This window comes from Octopus bimaculoides, chromosome 28 (assembly GCF_046866305.1).
Source record: "Octopus bimaculoides isolate indiv1 chromosome 28, ASM4686630v1, whole genome shotgun sequence".
Classification (NCBI taxonomy): Eukaryota; Metazoa; Mollusca; class Cephalopoda; order Octopoda; family Octopodidae; genus Octopus; species Octopus bimaculoides.
Window position 1 is genome coordinate 16356698 of NC_142955.1, and position 18211 is coordinate 16374908.

At 36.0% G+C, this 18211-nt stretch overlaps 3 protein-coding genes across 5 annotated transcripts; 2 read left to right on the plus strand and 1 right to left on the minus strand.

The window, feature by feature from the left end:
- Positions 1–1554: 1554 nt before the first annotated feature.
- Positions 1555–7084, minus strand: LOC106868523 (uncharacterized). Of its 3 annotated transcripts, none has more exons than XM_089344568.1 (2): positions 6946–7084; positions 1555–3305 (listed from the first exon to the last, which is right to left on the minus strand). In XM_089344568.1, exon 2 carries the CDS (start codon positions 3172–3174, stop codon positions 2311–2313), a length of 864 nt encoding a protein of 287 aa, XP_089200694.1. In that variant the 5' UTR covers positions 3175–3305; positions 6946–7084; the 3' UTR covers positions 1555–2310. The 3 variants fall into 3 exon arrangements, with proteins under 3 accessions (XP_089200694.1, XP_089200693.1, XP_052833454.2); XM_089344567.1 differs by lacking the exon at positions 6946–7084 and adding an exon at positions 4733–6524; XM_052977494.2 differs by lacking the exon at positions 6946–7084 and adding an exon at positions 4352–6524.
- LOC106868512 (uncharacterized) lies at positions 6661–12356 on the plus strand. Its single transcript, XM_014913818.3, has 2 exons — positions 6661–7941; positions 9411–12356. Exon 2 carries the CDS (start codon positions 10025–10027, stop codon positions 11561–11563), a length of 1539 nt encoding a protein of 512 aa, XP_014769304.1. The 5' UTR covers positions 6661–7941; positions 9411–10024; the 3' UTR covers positions 11564–12356.
- Positions 12357–12488: 132 nt separating this feature from the next.
- On the plus strand, positions 12489–17242 carry LOC128251108 (uncharacterized). The gene has a single exon (XM_089344454.1). It carries the CDS (start codon positions 15299–15301, stop codon positions 16682–16684), a length of 1386 nt encoding a protein of 461 aa, XP_089200580.1. The 5' UTR covers positions 12489–15298; the 3' UTR covers positions 16685–17242.
- The last annotated feature ends 969 nt before the right edge of the window (positions 17243–18211 follow it).

The following is an 18211-nucleotide window of genomic DNA, read 5'->3' on the forward strand; positions in this document are numbered from 1 at the left end:
CAGTAGAATTCCCTTTTATATTTCTGATTAACTTAGCTAGTTGAACAGTTGGGGACCTCTAACTATAACAATGGTACAATCGAGTATCTTTGCTCATGGTTTCAAAGATAGTATATTTGGAAGTTGACAGCGTATAAGGGTTTGTTCATTGAAATTCTCTTATATGCCGAAGTTTTGCCCATCCGTTCCATGATAGTCCTGGGAATATGTTGGTATCAGTCAACTTTAGAAATAGCACCTTTAACGATTTCATGAGGCGGATTTTGCATATTTTAACAAGATGGATGGGAGACCATCTTGTACAAATGCTCAGTTTGTCTCTTAGTAATAGCTGCAAGCAAAGCGGTGAGCTGGCAGAAACGTTAGCACACCGGGCGAAATGCTTAGCGGCATTTCGTCTGCCGGTACGTTCTGAGTTCAAAGTCCACCGAGGTCGACTTTGCCTTTTGTCCTTTTGGGGTCGATGAATTAAGTACCAATTACGCACTGGGTCGATGTAATCGACTTAATCCGTTTGTCTGTCCTTGTTCGTCCCCCCTATGTTTATTTAGCCCCTTGTGGGCAATAAAGAAATAAGAAACATTAGCATGCTGGATGAAATGCTTAGCGCCATTTCGTTTATTTTTATATTCTGGGTTCAAATTCTGCCAAGATCAACTTTGCTTTTCATCTTTTCAGGGTCGATAGATTAAGTACTAGTTGCGTACAGGGGTCGACCTAATCGACCCCACCCCCAAAAAAATTTCGGGCCTTGTGCCTAGAATAGAAAAGTAACACTTGTAAGTGCATCATCTTCGATGCTATCATTGATTTTTAGAGGTGTCTCTGCAGTTGAGTTGTGGGGATCAAAAAATTCGTTTGGATCATGTATAATTTTGTTAACTATAGGTTGGCAAAATGTATTGTTACATTTCTTCACTCAAGAATATGGATATTTGTGATGGATCATTAGCACATGATGCATTTTGATCCATTCGAGATCCAATCTGGTTGTGTTTGAATCTGTTATGTATTAGTTTCCATATATCTCATGGACTCAAGTTCTTGTGGGAATAGGCATTTATTTGGTATATGCTTTTGACAGATCTTGATTAGCTCTTCATACAAAAACTTCATTCCCATGTTAATATTGAGGTTGCTAATAGTCTGAGACCAATTTCTTTTGAGGATTTTGGCTTTGATATCTTTCCAGTCAGCCTTCCTGAAACTCAAGCTCGTGATGAGTGAGTCATATTTGAGGTTACTTGTGTATGTTACCCTCTTTGTACCATATACAGATAATTGTATAATGCTTTGGCTGGAAATAGCTGTGGGAACGACCTGAACTTTGTGAATGAAGTCTGTATTGGTGGTAAAGACTAGGTCAAGTTAATCTTAAAGCCCTTAGATTCCAGGTTTTGATTCAGTATTGGAATTTCTTTTCTACCTCTGATACAGAATCTGTTGTGAAGGCAAGATCATTAGCATACACGCGAAATTAAATTTTCACAGAATTAGAAAAGAAAGTATACATATGTATAAACAGATACATAAAATAAAACACACAAACATATATTACGGTATTATGAAATATTTTGTGTTAGAGTTTATTTACTGATATCATAACAGATGATGCAGTGATATTATTACACATCTCTGAGAATATATTTCTCAGTTATTTACCCAACAATATCTTTCCTATATCCTGGAAATATGTTATATTGAATATTTATGAGAATGCTTTTTATCTAAAATATTACAATAACATGTTATCTCATCAATGTTGATATAACTGTGGTGATATAAAATATAGTGACAGCAGCTTGTTATCACACTGCTGTATCTTCTTTCCCACGGGAATACATTTATGGTTATACAAGTTATTTCCTTAAATAGAATGGATTTTAACAAGCAGCTTGTGTCCAAGTAACCTTTTATGTCCATCATAAAAGGTTACTAAAATGGTTGGCATAAGGAAGGGCTTCTGGCTGTAAAACAACTCCTCAAACAACCATGAGAGATATGATTATTGCCAAAGGTTCATGGATTATTGTAAAGTCCACAAAGCTAATCCATGGTTTAGCAGGGAAAATGATCTGAAAGTGTTACTTGTTTGTTGTAAAGAAATTTTACAATCATAAAGTCATACTTTTGTATGGATAGATACATGTCTAGTTAAGAATGAATTTTAACAAGCAGCATATGTCCAGGTAACTTTTTGCATCCCACATAAAAGCTTTATTGTCATGGGGTAATTGATTACTGTCAAGTGCATAATGTTCTAAAAACGTAGGTTGTTGTGTGTTGTGAAGAAATTTAACAATGATACAGTCACACTTTTGTATGGATAGATATATGTGTAGTTAAGTTGCCTTTTTGAGAAAATGATTTACCACAGATATCACAGGGAAATTGATTTTCTCTTATATGAACATGTTTGTGTTTACTCAAATAATCAATTCGAGAAAATGATTTGCCACAAATATGACAGTCAAAAGGTTTCTCTCCTGTGTGAATACGTTTGTGTCTAGTTAAGTGACTAGTAACAGAGAATGATTTACCACAGATGTCACATTCAAAAGATTTCTCTCCTGTATGAACACGTTTGTGCATTGTTAAGTCACCACTTGCAGAGAATGATTTACCACAAATATCACAGTGATATAGATTTTCTCCTGTGTGAATATATCTGTGTCTAGTTAAGGTACTTCTGTTAGAGAATGATTTACCACAGACATCACAGTGATATGGTTTCTCTCCAGTATGAATACGTTTGTGTCGAGTTAAGTTACTATCTACAGAGAATGATTTACCACAGATATCACAGCAATATGGTTTCTCTCCTGTATGCATATGTGTGTGAGTTGTTAAGTGATCTGCTTCAGAGAATGATTTACCACAGACATCACAGAGAAATGGCTTTTCTCCTGTGTGAATACGTTTGTGTCTATGTAAATGACTAGTAACAGAGAATGATTTACCACAGATATCACAATGATATAACTTCTCTCCTGTATGAAAACGTTTGTGAATAATTAAGTTACCTTTCTGAGAGAATAATTTACCACAGATATCACAATGAAATGGCTTCTCTCCTGTATGAATACGTATATGTTTAAGTAAGTCACTACTTCTTGAGAATGACTTATTGCAGATATCACAAAGATATGATGATTTTTGTATATCTTTTGACATCTCTTCAAGATTTATAGAAATATATTTATACCCATTCTTTATAACATTTTCCTTTAATCTTTAAAATGTGATAAATATTCAAGATGTATCCAAAGTACAAAAGTTCTTTCATGACAATGTCATCTGTTAATCTGAAATAATAAAGAAACAATATTAGATATAGAAGAGAGATGAAAATGAAAATTTTACTACATTTTTATATTGATAAACAAATTATATCATCTAACAAAAAGATGGCCACAATTATTATAGGTAAAATAGTGAATAATCTTGTTGGCTTCAATCAAGTGTGAAAAGCATCCAGTCCACACTGTGAAGTAAGGGCATTCAGTCATGAAAACCATGCTTAAATTGACCTCAACTGTGCTCGTGCCATGTGAAAAGCATTTAGTCCACTCTATGGGGTGGTTGGTGTTAGGAAGGGCATGCAGCCATAAAAACCCTGCCAAAACAGACAAAATGGCGCCTGGTGTAGTCTTCTACCTGGCCAGCTCCTGTCAAACCGTCCAACCCATGCCTGCATTGAAGATGGATGAGTGGCTGTGTGGTAAGTAGCTTGCTTACCAACCACATGATTCCGGGTTCAGTCCCACTGCATAGCATCTTGGGCAACTGTCTTCTACTATAGCCTCGGGCCGACCAAAGCCTTGTGAGTGGATTTGGTAGACGGAAACTGAAAGAAGCCCGTCGTATATATGTACATATATATATATATATATATATATATATATATATATATATATATATATATATATATGTATGTATGTGTGTGTATATGTTTGTGTGTTCCCCCCCCCCCCCAACATCGCTTGACAACCGATGCTGGTGTGTTTACTTCCCGGAACTTAGCGGTTCGGTAAAAGGAGACCGATAGAATAAGTACTAGGCTTACAAAGAATAAGTCCTGGGGTCGATTTGCTCGACTAAAGGCGGTGCTCCAGCATGGCCGCAGTCAAATGACTGAAACAAGTAAAAGAGATGATGAACACTGTGTGAAACTTACATATTTGCAAACTACACCTACACCTACACATTGCGTAATATCATGTATATATTTTAAAGTAGAGAGAACAGTGGACAGTGACATTCTTCTCTCGTCATAAACATCATTTGTGTGCGTATAATTTTCTAAAAGACAGATATTTTATAATTCCTCGTTATCTTTAGTATTACTAACCTCATATTCATCACCATCAGTAAGGGAATCTCTAACTTATAAAGTTGTTCTTCCCACATATTTCGCAACGAAAAGGTTTTTCCTTATTGTGCAAAGACTTCATGTTGCGAAGAGAATATCTCCCTTCAAATGTGATTTTCGGGAATATTTTTCCCCTGCTGGTTTCTCATCTATGTCTGTCTCTCTGAGGTATCTATATTGTTAACAACAGTTGTTTTATAAATGTCCAAGTGATCAACGTTCTCCATGCTAATTCTTGAGCAGTTCTTAAAAGCTGACAAATGCCTGTGCGTTAATCTGTTATGGTTCAATTTGTCTTAGATATCACAGTCCTCTGTTTACATGTGGAACAGATGTAATGTAGATATATTTTCTACTCACCAGTAGAATGTTTCATGTAAAGTCCAAAGTAAAGCTGTGATCAAATGAAATATTTAATCATTTGGTGAAGGAACACAGACCCTCAAACTTGTTTGTAGCCCTGTCTTATCCACAAAAATCTACGTTCACCTTAACATGAGATAATTACAAAATGTAATATAATTAGATTTAGCTCAACTAATTAGAAACACAAACAGACGTCGATATATTTTCTCATGTTTCAGTGACACCGGTGACATATATTAAAAATCTCCATCATAATATAACACTGAAAGATACATTCAATTATGTTAATTTACATCTTTAATTGCCTCCGACCTATGGTAAATGCCAAAATCATAATCCAGCAAAACGGTAATAATCAACAAGAGAATCTGAACATGATCAATGAACTTTCAAAAATACCAGCCAAATACTGTTGATATTACATGTTACTTTTAGAAGGCTTTTTGGTTGTATTTCTGCGTAATTAGCTCAACGAATTAGAAAGACGTTGATTAGGCGGCGAAGTTTGATTATTTGATCATTTTGTTTTTTTTCTGAGAAATTTTGGTTTAACCCCTAAACATAGACATTATTTTTTCCAACTTCCATGCAAAATGTATCATATTTTATTTTTTATTTGAATGTGTATATAACGAAGAATAAGTACAAAAATTATTTTGGATCACTGATAATTAATGATAGAGAACGGGAACCTCGGAGTACAATGAATGTATAGTTTCGTTCACAAACATATTTACTTGATGTCTCTGAACGAAAATTTACGAGATAATATGTTAGGAAGTTAAGCATCCCATATAATGCGTCGTAAACTTTTTATTTTTGGGAATTGTCAGAAAATGTTTTGCGAATTTGGACGAGAATCTATACAATTATGCAAAAACAAACAAAAAAATAACTAAATTACACAGTCGCTACATTATTACAGATTTGTTCTTCAAGTAAATCTCTGTCAACTTACTTCTATTCTGATTTTTAAGAAAATTTGCAAAAGAGAGATGTTAGGATTTTTACAGGGTGTGGTCGGTTAAAAAAACTTTTTAAACATTTTTTGGTGGAATTCTACTTTACGCACGGCATATAAACCCCTCATAACTTCTATTTTTAGGAATTTTCAGACATGTTTTGTGAATTTGTGCTCTACACGCGAGAAATCATACGATTATACAAAGAAAAGAAGAATTGTATGATTTAAGGGGTATTTAACTGTTATTTTTAGCACACCTCATACCGTCCTCGTTTGTTTATCAGTCTGACGTATTGAGGTTTTTAAATATTTTTCTCTCCATAAACACGTTGAATAGTTCATTGCTGGGATTTAAGACAAAAATTAAATTGATTAAAAACACAATTTGTTTTTTTAATTTCGAAAAATTAAATTTTAAATTTCGAAAAATTAAATTTTAAATTTCGAAAAATTAAATTTTAAATTTCGAAAAATTAAATTTTTTCATAGTCATGAATTCCTGTGCGTAGAATACAAATTCGCAAAAATTTTCGGAAATTTCCCCAAAAAACATTTCAAAAAAGTTATATGGATGTTAAGCAGAATTCCAACATTTTTTTTTTTTTGTCTGACATTAGCGACGTATGTTAAAAAATCCTAATATCATTTAATAAATGCAGAAATGCTTTCAACTCGGCAGATTTGATTTTATTCATATACAATTATGATAAAAAAAACCAAAAAAAAAACACGTACAATACTTAGTTTTATCAAAAAAAATTAAAAGTTACGGTTAATACTCTTTTACTTGTTTCAGTCATTTGACTGCGGCCATGCTGGAGCACCGCCTTTAGTCGAGCAAATCGACCCCGGGACTTATTCTTTGTAAGCCTAGTACTAATTCTATCGGTCTCCTTTTGCCGAACCGCTAACTTACGGGGACGTAAACACACCGCCATCGATTGTCAAGCGATGTTGGGGGGGGGGGGGGGGAACAAACACAAATGGGCTTCTTTCAGTTTCCGTCTACCAAATCCACTCACAAGGCTTAGTAGAAGGCAATTGCCCAAGGTACCACGCAGTGAGACTGAACCCGGAACCATGTGGTTGGTAAGCAAGCTACTTACCACAAAGCCGAAAAAATTTTTGCTATAGATGTAAGAAACAGGTTTCCCTCTCTAACATGTTACATTGTCCAACCTACACAAAAAAGACTGTCTATAAAATTAGTCTGAACCCATAAAGCGCTGGGATTTGCACTTACATAGCATGGACTGCTGAGCACATTTTATGAAAATGAGACTTGGTGGCAAGTTTTATATCATCTGAAAAGCCATTAGTTGAACTATTAGTCCTCTTGCATTCTGCGGGGTATTGGAGCCTTTGAGTGACAGACCCCAACAAACGCCCATAAATTAAACGCATCTATCTGGGCCACGATCGTGGCCCATAGCGCTTTTTCTGTTAACCCATAAACTGCGATAGGCCACCTCAGTGGCCAACGCGACTGTGCGTGGCTATGGAAGTAGGGCATGATCTGACCTAATTTTGATGACGTGTAACGTATGTACACAATACCCTTTCACCCCAGAAACAGTGTAGCCAATCACAGAAGGTGTTAAGAAACACTGAGTGTTTTTTTCGAGTGACAGATCGATGTTGATCTTTACCCAAAATAGGCTCAGCAGTTCGTGTTACACACAGCAAAATCCCAGCAGTTTATGGGTTAAACATCGAATGACTATGGGGGACCACCAGAATAAAATAGCAATCATACGGGTCGATAGACAAAAAAGGGGGTGGGTGTTGAGAACCACTGTTGCAGAGAAATTGGTGCAAATAGGTTCTGTACGAATCTCCATAAGTGTAGACATACAAGGAATCTCTTAAGTGCTGCCAAGTGGTTATCTCCTCTTCGTCATCAGAAATCGGAAAGGGCGAGGCAGCCAACTGCGTAATTGATATTTATATAATTGGTTACTTGAAGTGAAAATAAACAGTTGCTATAAAATCATTACACGAAAAAAAACTGCTTTAATTATATATACATATATATATATATATCAAGACCCGACAGAGAGTATATTTAAAGCGATGCTTTTAAAACAAACAGAAATTGATGTATAAAGAACGAAGAAGCTAAACGAAGGTTTACGTCGCAGAATCTTTAAAAATGGAGAAGAATCTCCTGAAAATCTAAGAACGAAAGAATTTGTTTTGCATTTTGATCGACGCACTGATTCACTGTTGAGAAACAGCGGTAAGTTGACAAAGATTTACTTGAATAATAATAATAATAGATCTGTAATAATATGTATAGATAATAGAATTGTCATTATGTTCAGTAATTCTAAACTAGTGTAAATATATAATATTACAACAAAGATATTTGATCCTGCAAAAGTCGTCTTTTTGCTGACGTTTGCCTACAGGAAAATACTTCCAAACTGAAATGTTGATCTGTTATTTTTGAAAATATCAGCGTTACATGTGATATATAAAGTAAAGTACAGATTTGATAATTGAAAACGCTTTCATTTTGTCAGACATGGATATTAATCGTCTTCTCCACATTATGCTCTGAATTAACTGAATAAACACATTTTAAACAATAATAAATCAACAAGCTTATTCTAATGATCTTAATAATAATTATTCGTGTTTATAGTTTAAGTTATTATTTGTGGGGGCAATCAAATCGGAGCTAGATGTCAGGATACTCTCCTTTTGCGTCTTTTCTTCTTTTTTTTTTTTTCTTTGTCTTTCTTTAGTAAAAATCCGTGTGAAGATTTCAAATTACCCACCGAGGGCAGTCTGAATCCGATTTCAGATTACACCTGCACTGTTCTCATTAATCTGTCTCTAATTTTGCTAAAATAATGTATTCTATAACGAAAAATGTCGCATTTTTAGACACTCCCTAATCTATTTTCACAACTGTCATTTCCTTATATGTCAACGTGTAATTCAAAGAAAGAAAGAAAGAAAGAACTAGCAAATAAAATCAGAGATGTGGCTCTTATTTCCGACTACTTGGAAGACTTTTTAAAACATCACGAATCCATCTAATGATAGTGACGATGGGGGAAAGGTGCGCCCTTCGTATGACAAACATTTAACAGGCAGCGAAGTGGTCACTCTACATGCTAGAAATAACAGCAAATAACCCTCGGGTCAGTCACAAGATCGATGGTAGGTTGCATTTGTCAATGTTAATAGATTCTTGTTTCGCTCTTAATTAAAAGACCGAATTTCTTTATTGGGATAAAGTGTGGTGGGAGGAGGGGCTGAAATTTCTTCTATTTTAACAATGAAAAGTATATTGGCGGTGGGTGTGGAGCGAAGTGGGTTTGCTAAAGGGTATTCTTTATATATATATAAGTCGCATATCTGTCAAAATCAAATCGGATCATCAGATGTTTTATCTATTTGTTCAGTAATTTCCGTAAAGATTTTTATGTCCTGTTGAAGCCAACATTTACTGTTCAAATTCGTGAGCGAACAGAGAAGTGATGAAACACACACACACACATGCACACACTGACTTTCATGTCTACGTGTTGAGTAGTGAGACACAAACTCGCCCGCAATTTGATGATGTGGCCGTGCTTTACACATCTTTAGATTTCACACAATGTTCTTTGATGTAATTTGCTAATAAAGAAATGTTGGAACATTTCCATTTTGATCTCTCCTCTGGTATCTAATACTGTTTCTTTATTACTTCAGATTGACGGATGACATTGGCAGAAAACAACTTTTGTATACCGGATACTTTATCATTATGATCGTTTAACGTCCGCATTTCCATGCTAGCATGGGTTGGACTGTTTGACTCAGAGCTGGCTTGCAAGTAGCTGCACCAGACTCCTGCTGTCTTTTAAGGCATGGCTTCTATGGCTGGATGCCCTTCTTAACCCTAACCCTAACAGAGTGTACCGACTGCTTTTTACATACTACCGACGTATCGTCTATTAAACACGAAAGGAAAATGTTTTAGGGAACAGATATAATAACCCTACTGTATAATAACCCTACTGTAATAAATCTAGGGTTGAATTGCTATGAAATATTTGCTGTCACTTGAGATTCATAGCAACGTTTCTCTATGTCATTATCTGGTGCTTTTGCATTCGAATTAAACTTGAATATGTTTCTAAAAGAGTTTGCAGCATTTTTAAATATTCATGAAGATCGCAGTTGATAACCATAAAAATAATTGTATAAAAACAGAAACAAGAAAACTATTGAAATATTGTGATGGACAGAGAATAATTTCAAGGGAGTAATGTAATACGGTGAAACAGCTAAAGGATTTGGTTTTGTTTTTATTCCTTGGAGAAATGTCAAAAGATATACAAAAGTCATCATATCAGTGTGATATCAGTGATAAACCATTCTGTGAAAATGATAATTTAAAAGAGCAGAAACAGAATCCTTCAGGAGGAAAACGATATCATTGTGATATCTGTGATAAATTATTCTCTGGAAGTACTGCTTTAACTACTCACAAACGTATTCATACGGGAGAGAAGCCATTTCACTGTAATATCTGTGGCAAATCATTCTCTGATGGAAGCGCCTTAGTTTCTCACAAACGCATCCATACAGGAGAGAAACCATTCCGCTGTAACATCTGTGGTAAATCATTCTCTAGAAGCAATGCTTTAACTATTCACAAACGTATTCATACAGGGGAGAAACCATTTCAGTGTGATACCTGTGGTAAGTCAGTATCTGGAAGTAGTGATTTAATTAAGCACAAACGTATTCACACAGGGGAGAAGCCATTTCACTGTGACATCTGTGGTCAGTCATTCTGTGTAAGTAGTGGTTTAACTACTCACAAACGTATTCATACAGGAGAGAAGCCATTTCAATGTGACATTTGTGGTAAATCATTCTCTCAAAACACTAACTTGAAGAGACACAAAGTTATACATACAGGAAAGAAATCAGTTCATTGTGACATCTGTGGTAAACCATTCTTTGACAATTATGGCTTAACAAAGCACAAACGTGTTCATACAGGAGAAAGACCATACCGTTGTGATATCTGTGGTAAAACATTCTCTGTAAGTTGTGCCTTAATTAAACACAAACGTATTCATACAGGAGAGAAACCATACCGCTGTGATATCTGTGGTAAATCATTCACTGCAAGTGATGCTTTAAAAGTTCACGAACGTCTCCATACGGGTGAGAAGCCATTTCAATGTGACATCTGTGGCAAATCATTATCACGACTCGATAAGTTAAATTCACACAAACGTATTCATACACGAGAGAAACAATATCCATGTGATATTTGTGGTAAATCATTCTCTAGCAGTGGTCACTTAACAAAACACAAACATACTCATACAGGAGAGGAACCATTTCACTGTAATATTTGTGGTAAATCATTCTGTAAAAGAAGTGCCTTAACTATTCACCGACGTATTCATACAGGAGAGAAGCCATTTCACTGTGATATCTGTGGTAAATCATTCTCTCAAGTAGGTAACTTGACTTCTCACAAACGTATTCATACGGGAGAGAAGCCATTTCATTGTAATATCTGTGGTAAATCATTCTCTCAAAGTAGTGAATTAACTAGACATACACGAACTCATACAGGAGAGAAACCATACCGCTGTGAAATCTGTGGTCAATTATTCTCAGAATGCACTAACTTAACTAAACACAAACGTGTTCATACAGGAGAGAAACCATTCCATTGTGATATATGTGGTAAAGCATTCCCTGAAAAAGCCTCCCTAATAAAACACAACCGAGTACATACAGGAGAGAGACCATTTCACTGTGATATTTGTGGTAAATCATTCTCTATAAATAGTTACTTAACTAAACATAAGAATGTTCATACAGTAGAGAAATGATTTAACTGTGACGTGTGGTAATACATTTTCTGTAAAAACTTACTTCACAAAACATCAACATATTCATTCAGGAGAGAAACCATATCACTTTGATATTTGTGGCAAATCATTCTCTATAAGTAGTCACTTTACTCACAAACGTGTTCATACAAGAAAATAGCCATTTCACTGTCGTATGTGTACTAAATCATTATTTCACGAACTCCACTCAACTAAACATGTATCTATCCATGCAAAAGTATGACTTTATGATTGTAAAATTTCTTTACAACAAACAAGTAACATTTAAAGATGATTTTCCCTGCTAAACCATGGATTAACCTTGTGGACTTCTCAATGATGCATGGACCTTTGGCAACAATCATATCTCTCATTGTTGTTTGAGGAGTTGTTTTACAACCAGATGCCCTTCCTTATGCCAGCCCTTTTAGTAACCTTTTATGTGGAACATAAAAGGTTACTTGGACACAAGCTACTTGTTAACATTCATTCCATTTAAGAAATAACTTGTATAACCATAAATGTATTCCCGTGGGAAAGAAGATACAGCAGTGTGATAACAAGCTGTTATCACTATATTTTGTATCACCACAGTTATATCAACATTGATGAGATAACATGTTATTGTAATATTTTAAATAAAAAGCATTCTCATAAATATTCAATATAACATATTTCCAGGATATAGGAAAGATATTGTTGGGTAAATAACTGAGAAATATATTCTCAGAGATGTGTAATAATATCACTGCATCATTTGTTATGATATCAATGAATAAAGTGTTAAACATAATATTTCATCATTGCATAAGAGGATATACGTATAAAGTTGTGTGTGTAGGAGCCTGGTACAGCCTTCTGGTTTGCCAGTCCTCAGTCAAATTGTCCAACCCATGCCAGCATGGAAAGAAGATGTTAAACAACGATGATGATGATGGTGGTGATGCTGCTTATGCTAGTGATGATGATGGATGAGTTTGTTGTTGTTGTTGTTGGTGGTGGTGGTGCTTTTATTTCTGGTCCCAGTTTTGGCAGTGGTGATGTTGATACTAGTACATGTGTCTCCTGGTCAGGGATTGTAATATCACTGACGTTGGCTGGCATCAGGCACCCTTAAAGAATTCTCTGTTATTGGTGGAAGACATCTCCAGTGACTTTTATCTAAATTCCGGCTTGTTCATCTTTTTTAGGCCTCTTACCTCTAATTGCCATCACCACCACCACCACCATCATCATCATCATTATCATCTTTATGACAACCAACACTATGACCACCATCAATGACATTCTGTCAGAGCGTTGGGCTAGCAATCCTGAAGTAGTGAGTTCGATTCCCGGACCAGGCTGTGTGTTCTGTTCTTGAGCAAGACACTTTCTTTCACGTTGCTCCAGTTCACTCATCTGTAGAAATGAGTTACGATGTCACTGGTGCCAGGCTATACTGTCCTTTTGCCCTTCCCTTGGATAACATCATGGGATGGACAGGGGAGACTGGTATGCATGGGCAACTGCTGGTCTTCTACAAACAACCTTGCCTGGACTTGGGCCTTGGAGGGGAACTTTCTAGGTGCAATCCCATGGTCATTCATAACCAAAGGGGGACTTTACCTTTTACCCCTTTATATATACACACACATATAAAGTAGTAGAAAATATGGATTGAGAGAATCATGTTGCTTTCGCAGTAAGCTCCTTATTTGAAATTGGTTATCAAGGAGTGGCTGTGTGTTAAGTAGCTTGCTTACGAACCACATGGTTCCAGGTTCAGTCCCACTGCATGGCATCTTGGGCAAGTGTCTTCTATTATAGCCTCGGGCCGACCAAAGCCGTGTGAGTGGATTTGGTAGACGGAAACTGAAAGAAGACCATCGTATATATGTATGTATGTATGTATATATATATATATATATATATATATATATATATATACACATATATACGTATATATATATATGTGTGTGTGTGTGTGTATGTCTATGTGTCTGTGTTTGTCCCCCTAACATCGTCTGTGTGTTTAAGCCCCCGTAACTTTGCGGTTTGGCAAAAGAGAACTGATAGAATAAGTACTAGGCTTACAAAGAATAAGTCCCGGGGTCGATTTGCTCGACTAAAGGCGGTGCTCCAGCATGGCCACAGTCAAATGACTGAAACATGTAAAAGAGTAATTGTTGTGCAATGTAATGTGTGTGTGTGCAACTGAGAACCTAGGAAACCTGGAGAAGAAATAAAGCATAAAGTCAGAAGGTAGAAGAGATGAAAATAGATTTATTTTCCCATATGATTAAAGCTGTATATAGTGGAGGCGCAATGGCCCAGTGGTTAGGGCAGCGAACTCGCGGTTATAGGATCGCGGTTTCGATTCCCAGACCGGGCGTTGTGAGTGTTTATTGAGCGAAAACACCTAAAGCTCCACGAGGCTCCGGCAGGGGATGGTGGCGAACTCTGCTGTACTCTTTCACCACAACTTTCTCTCACTAATACTTCCTGTTTCTGTTGTGCCTGTAATTCAAAGGGTCAGCCTTGTCACACTGTGTCACGCTGAATATCCCCGAGAACTACGTTAAGGGTACACGTGTCTGTGGAGTGCTCAGCCACTTGCACGTTAATTTCACGAGCAGGCTGTTCCGTTGATCGGATCAACTGGAACCCTCGACGGAGTGCCAACAACAACAGCTGTATATAATATTACATATATATTGGTGAAAACAAGAAAAACAGAACTCCAAATATTTTTATCAATATAGGTGCCAATGCACAATACTCTTGAACCTTTCAGTCTCTCTCAACTTCAACAACAACGATGCTGTCCAATTTTGACTCCTAAGGATGATGCACAGTACAAAATAACGATGCAGTTACCGATTTTGTTGTATACTATTAACTGGGGTTGGGATTTTTTAATGTCGTTCAACTACCACTGCCAACTGCGTGTGTTTCTAATTAGTTGAAGCTAATCGAATTATATCGGATCAGTCTGTTTAATAAACAGACATACGATCGAAAGCCTTTTTTCGGTAGTGTGTGTTGGCAAGAGGTGTTTAGCTGCTATTTTAGTCGGTTGAATGACCATGTAAAGACACCTTTGTTGATACGTAATTACTATTTATAGCTGGATGATATTTTTGGCATTTTCCATGGGTTGGATTCGAAGCTGATTTTCATCGATATAATATTATGTTGGGGACTTTTGATATACGTCACCGGTGTCGTTTAAACGAGGGAAAACTTATTGATGAAACCGCGTGTTCAGTGTGTTTCTAATTTGTTGAGCTGATCTTATTACCTCATGTTTTAACATTTGTGGATAAGAAAGGGTGCCCTACATGTTTGCGGGCTGGTGATCCATCACCTTCATGATTACATATTTCATCTGATCACCGTTTTACATCGTTGATAGGTTGTTGGCTATTTTACAGGACCCGGGGGAAATGTTAATTAACAACAAATCAATCAATGAACTTTCCTCAACCGTCTCCACTTTTCAACTGGACTTTAAATTGAAAGCGCAAATTATTTGCGTTGCTATTGTTGCACATATTGTAGCACGTTTCTACGAATTGATTTCAGGGGAGGACCCGGTCACCAACAAGTATTTTTTAATGGTAAGTAGAAAATGCTCCACATGTTTGACACATGTAAACAACGGATTGTGATATCGAAGACAAGAAACTGCACCATAAGTATTTATCATTACAAACATTTGTAAGTTTGCAGGCAATTCTTTGGTAATTTAATATGGTGGACATTAATCAATGGGACGCTTGTAACACAACTGTTTTTAAGACTATAAATACAGTTAAAGAGACCGACGATGAAGAATTTTTATGGAATGAAACATTTCTTAAGGAAAGATCATTATGTGGAAATGTTCCTGAATATGGCTGTGAGATTTGCGGACAAACATTCTCTTCAAAACATGATATCTACACGCACAAAATAATACACAACAGGGAAAAACCTTATTATTGTAAAATATGTGGGAAATATTTTGTATCTGACAGGGATTTAATAAAACATAGACGGTCACACCCTGGAGAAAAGCCGTATGATTGTGAAATTTGCGAGAAGTCATTTTCCCTTAATTCTGTTCTTCTTATCCACAAACGTATCCATACCGGAGAAAAACCTTTCCAATGTGAAATATGTGAGAGATCATTTTCTCTTAAATCTGTTCTTCTTAGCCATAAACATAGTCATGCTGGAGACGGACCTTATAATTGTGAAGCACGTGGGGAATCATTTACTGTAAAAAGCCCGTTAAAAACACACAACACTTGTCAAACGGGAGAAAACCCATTTAGGTGTCAAAAATGTGGGAAATTGTTAATTAATAATTTTCAGCGTGTCATTCATAAATGTAGTCCTACTGGGAAAAAGCATTATAATTGTGAAATATGTGGAGCGTCATTTATCACTAATGGTCTCTTAAAAGCACATATATTAAATCACACCGAAAAAAAAGGGTTTCACTGCGAAATATGTGGAAAATCTTTCACTAAAAAGTCCAGTCTTGAAGTTCATAAACGAAGTCACACTGGAGAAAAACCATATCGTTGTGAAATATGTGGTAAATGTTTTGTGTCTAATAGTAACATAACGAAGCACAAAAGAATACATGTTGGAGAAAGGCCATATCAATGTGAAACATGTGGGAAATCTTTCACTCAAAACCCTCAGCTTCGTATCCACAAGCGTGATATATGTGGGGAGTCATTTATCACTAAAAGTTTTCTTAAAATGCACACTCTAGAATTGTTTCACTGTGAAATATGTGGAAAGACTTTTAGTAAGAATTCCAGTCTTGTAGTTCACAAACGTTGCCACACTGGAGAAAAACCCTACCATTGTCAAATATGCTGGAAATCTTTTGTGTCGAACAGTAACTTAACAAAGCACAACAGAGTACATGCTGGAGAAAAACCATTTCAATGTGAAATATGTGGGAAATCTTTCACTATGAACTGTAATCTTGTGGTCCATAAACGTAGTCACACTGGAGAAAGGCCTTATCCTTGTCAAATCTGCATGAAATCTTTTGTCTCTAGCAGTGACTTAACCAAGCACAAACGATTACACGTTGGAAGAAAAAAAAAACTCACTGCAATAACGAAATATTTCTAAAATGATTGATTAATGATTTTCATCTTGTTATGCACAGTCACACAGGAAAAAAGGCTCACTACTCTGATATACGTGGACTTCTTATCACCTGATTGGCAGGCAAGTCTCTTCAAAAAGACAAATAGAGATTGGAAGGAATTTTTGTTAATTGTGAAATATGAGAAATTCTTTTACAAACTTAAATTTTGTTGTTCAACAATTACACACAAGTAGTATTTTTGTGAACATGTATATAATAATAGTAACAATAATCCATGGATAGAATTAATAGATATTTTAATGCATCGCTATGCGCGTTTCTACATATATTTCTTACAATCATTTCCCATATTTCTAGGATAATTACAATGATGTCTAGTATCCGCAGACATCAGTTCGATCATATTCATGTGTTCATTCCTTCAGGAGATATGCATCTTCAAGAACGTTTTCTGTAAACAAATATATTATCTGATGCTATATTTTTTATTTATATATAGCAGAAGCAACAGAGTGACTGAAGGTCCAAGAGTTTCATTCATTGACATTTATATTAATAAAAATATACATATACTCATATTTTGAGTTCTATTTTTCTTGTTTTCACCAATACACACACACACACATATATATATGAGTATATGCATATATATGTACATGTATGTACATACCTTCATCTACATGTATATATATATAGATGCATATCTGGGTACATGACATTGCAAAAAAACATGTACAAAATGATAAACAAGGTACAAAAAACACACAGGCCACATAGAGAACACATCCTTCATCAGCTGCCACCATTATAACACTGGCGTTTCGAAGAGTTGGGGCAGTACGCATCGTTAAAATGGCTCTTCCCACGGACACAAATTAAATTTGTTCCATGGAGGATAGTGGCTGATGGAAAACAAGACAGGAAAACGAAACGTTGAAATAAACAAACAAAAGAGGTTATACAGCCAGACGTGGAAAAGTATGTGTATATATGTATATATATATATATATATATAATACTATTATATACAGCTTCAATCATATGGAAAAATAAATCTATTTTCATCTCTTCCACCTTCTGACTTTATGATTTATTTCCTCCCCAGGTTTCCTACGTTCTCAGTTGCACACACACATTACATTGCACAACAATTGATTACTATGTAAGCTGATAACCAATTTCAAATGAGGAGCTTACTGTGAAAGCAACATGATTCTCTCAATCCATATTTTCTACTACTTTGTGTGTGTGTGTGTATATATATATATATATATATATATAAAGGGGTAAAAGGTAAAGTCCCCCACCCCACTGATGACCATGGGATTGCCCCAGAAAGTTCACCTCTGAGGCACAAGTCTATGGACAACCAGCAGTTGTCCATGCAAACCGGCCTCCCCTCTTTACACCACTGATGTTATCTCAGCTTGGCACCAGTGACATCACAACTCATTTTTACAGCTGAGTGAACTGGACCAATGTGGAATGAAGTGTCTTGCTCAAGAATGGGACACAAAGCCCAGTCTGGGAATCGAACTCACTACCTC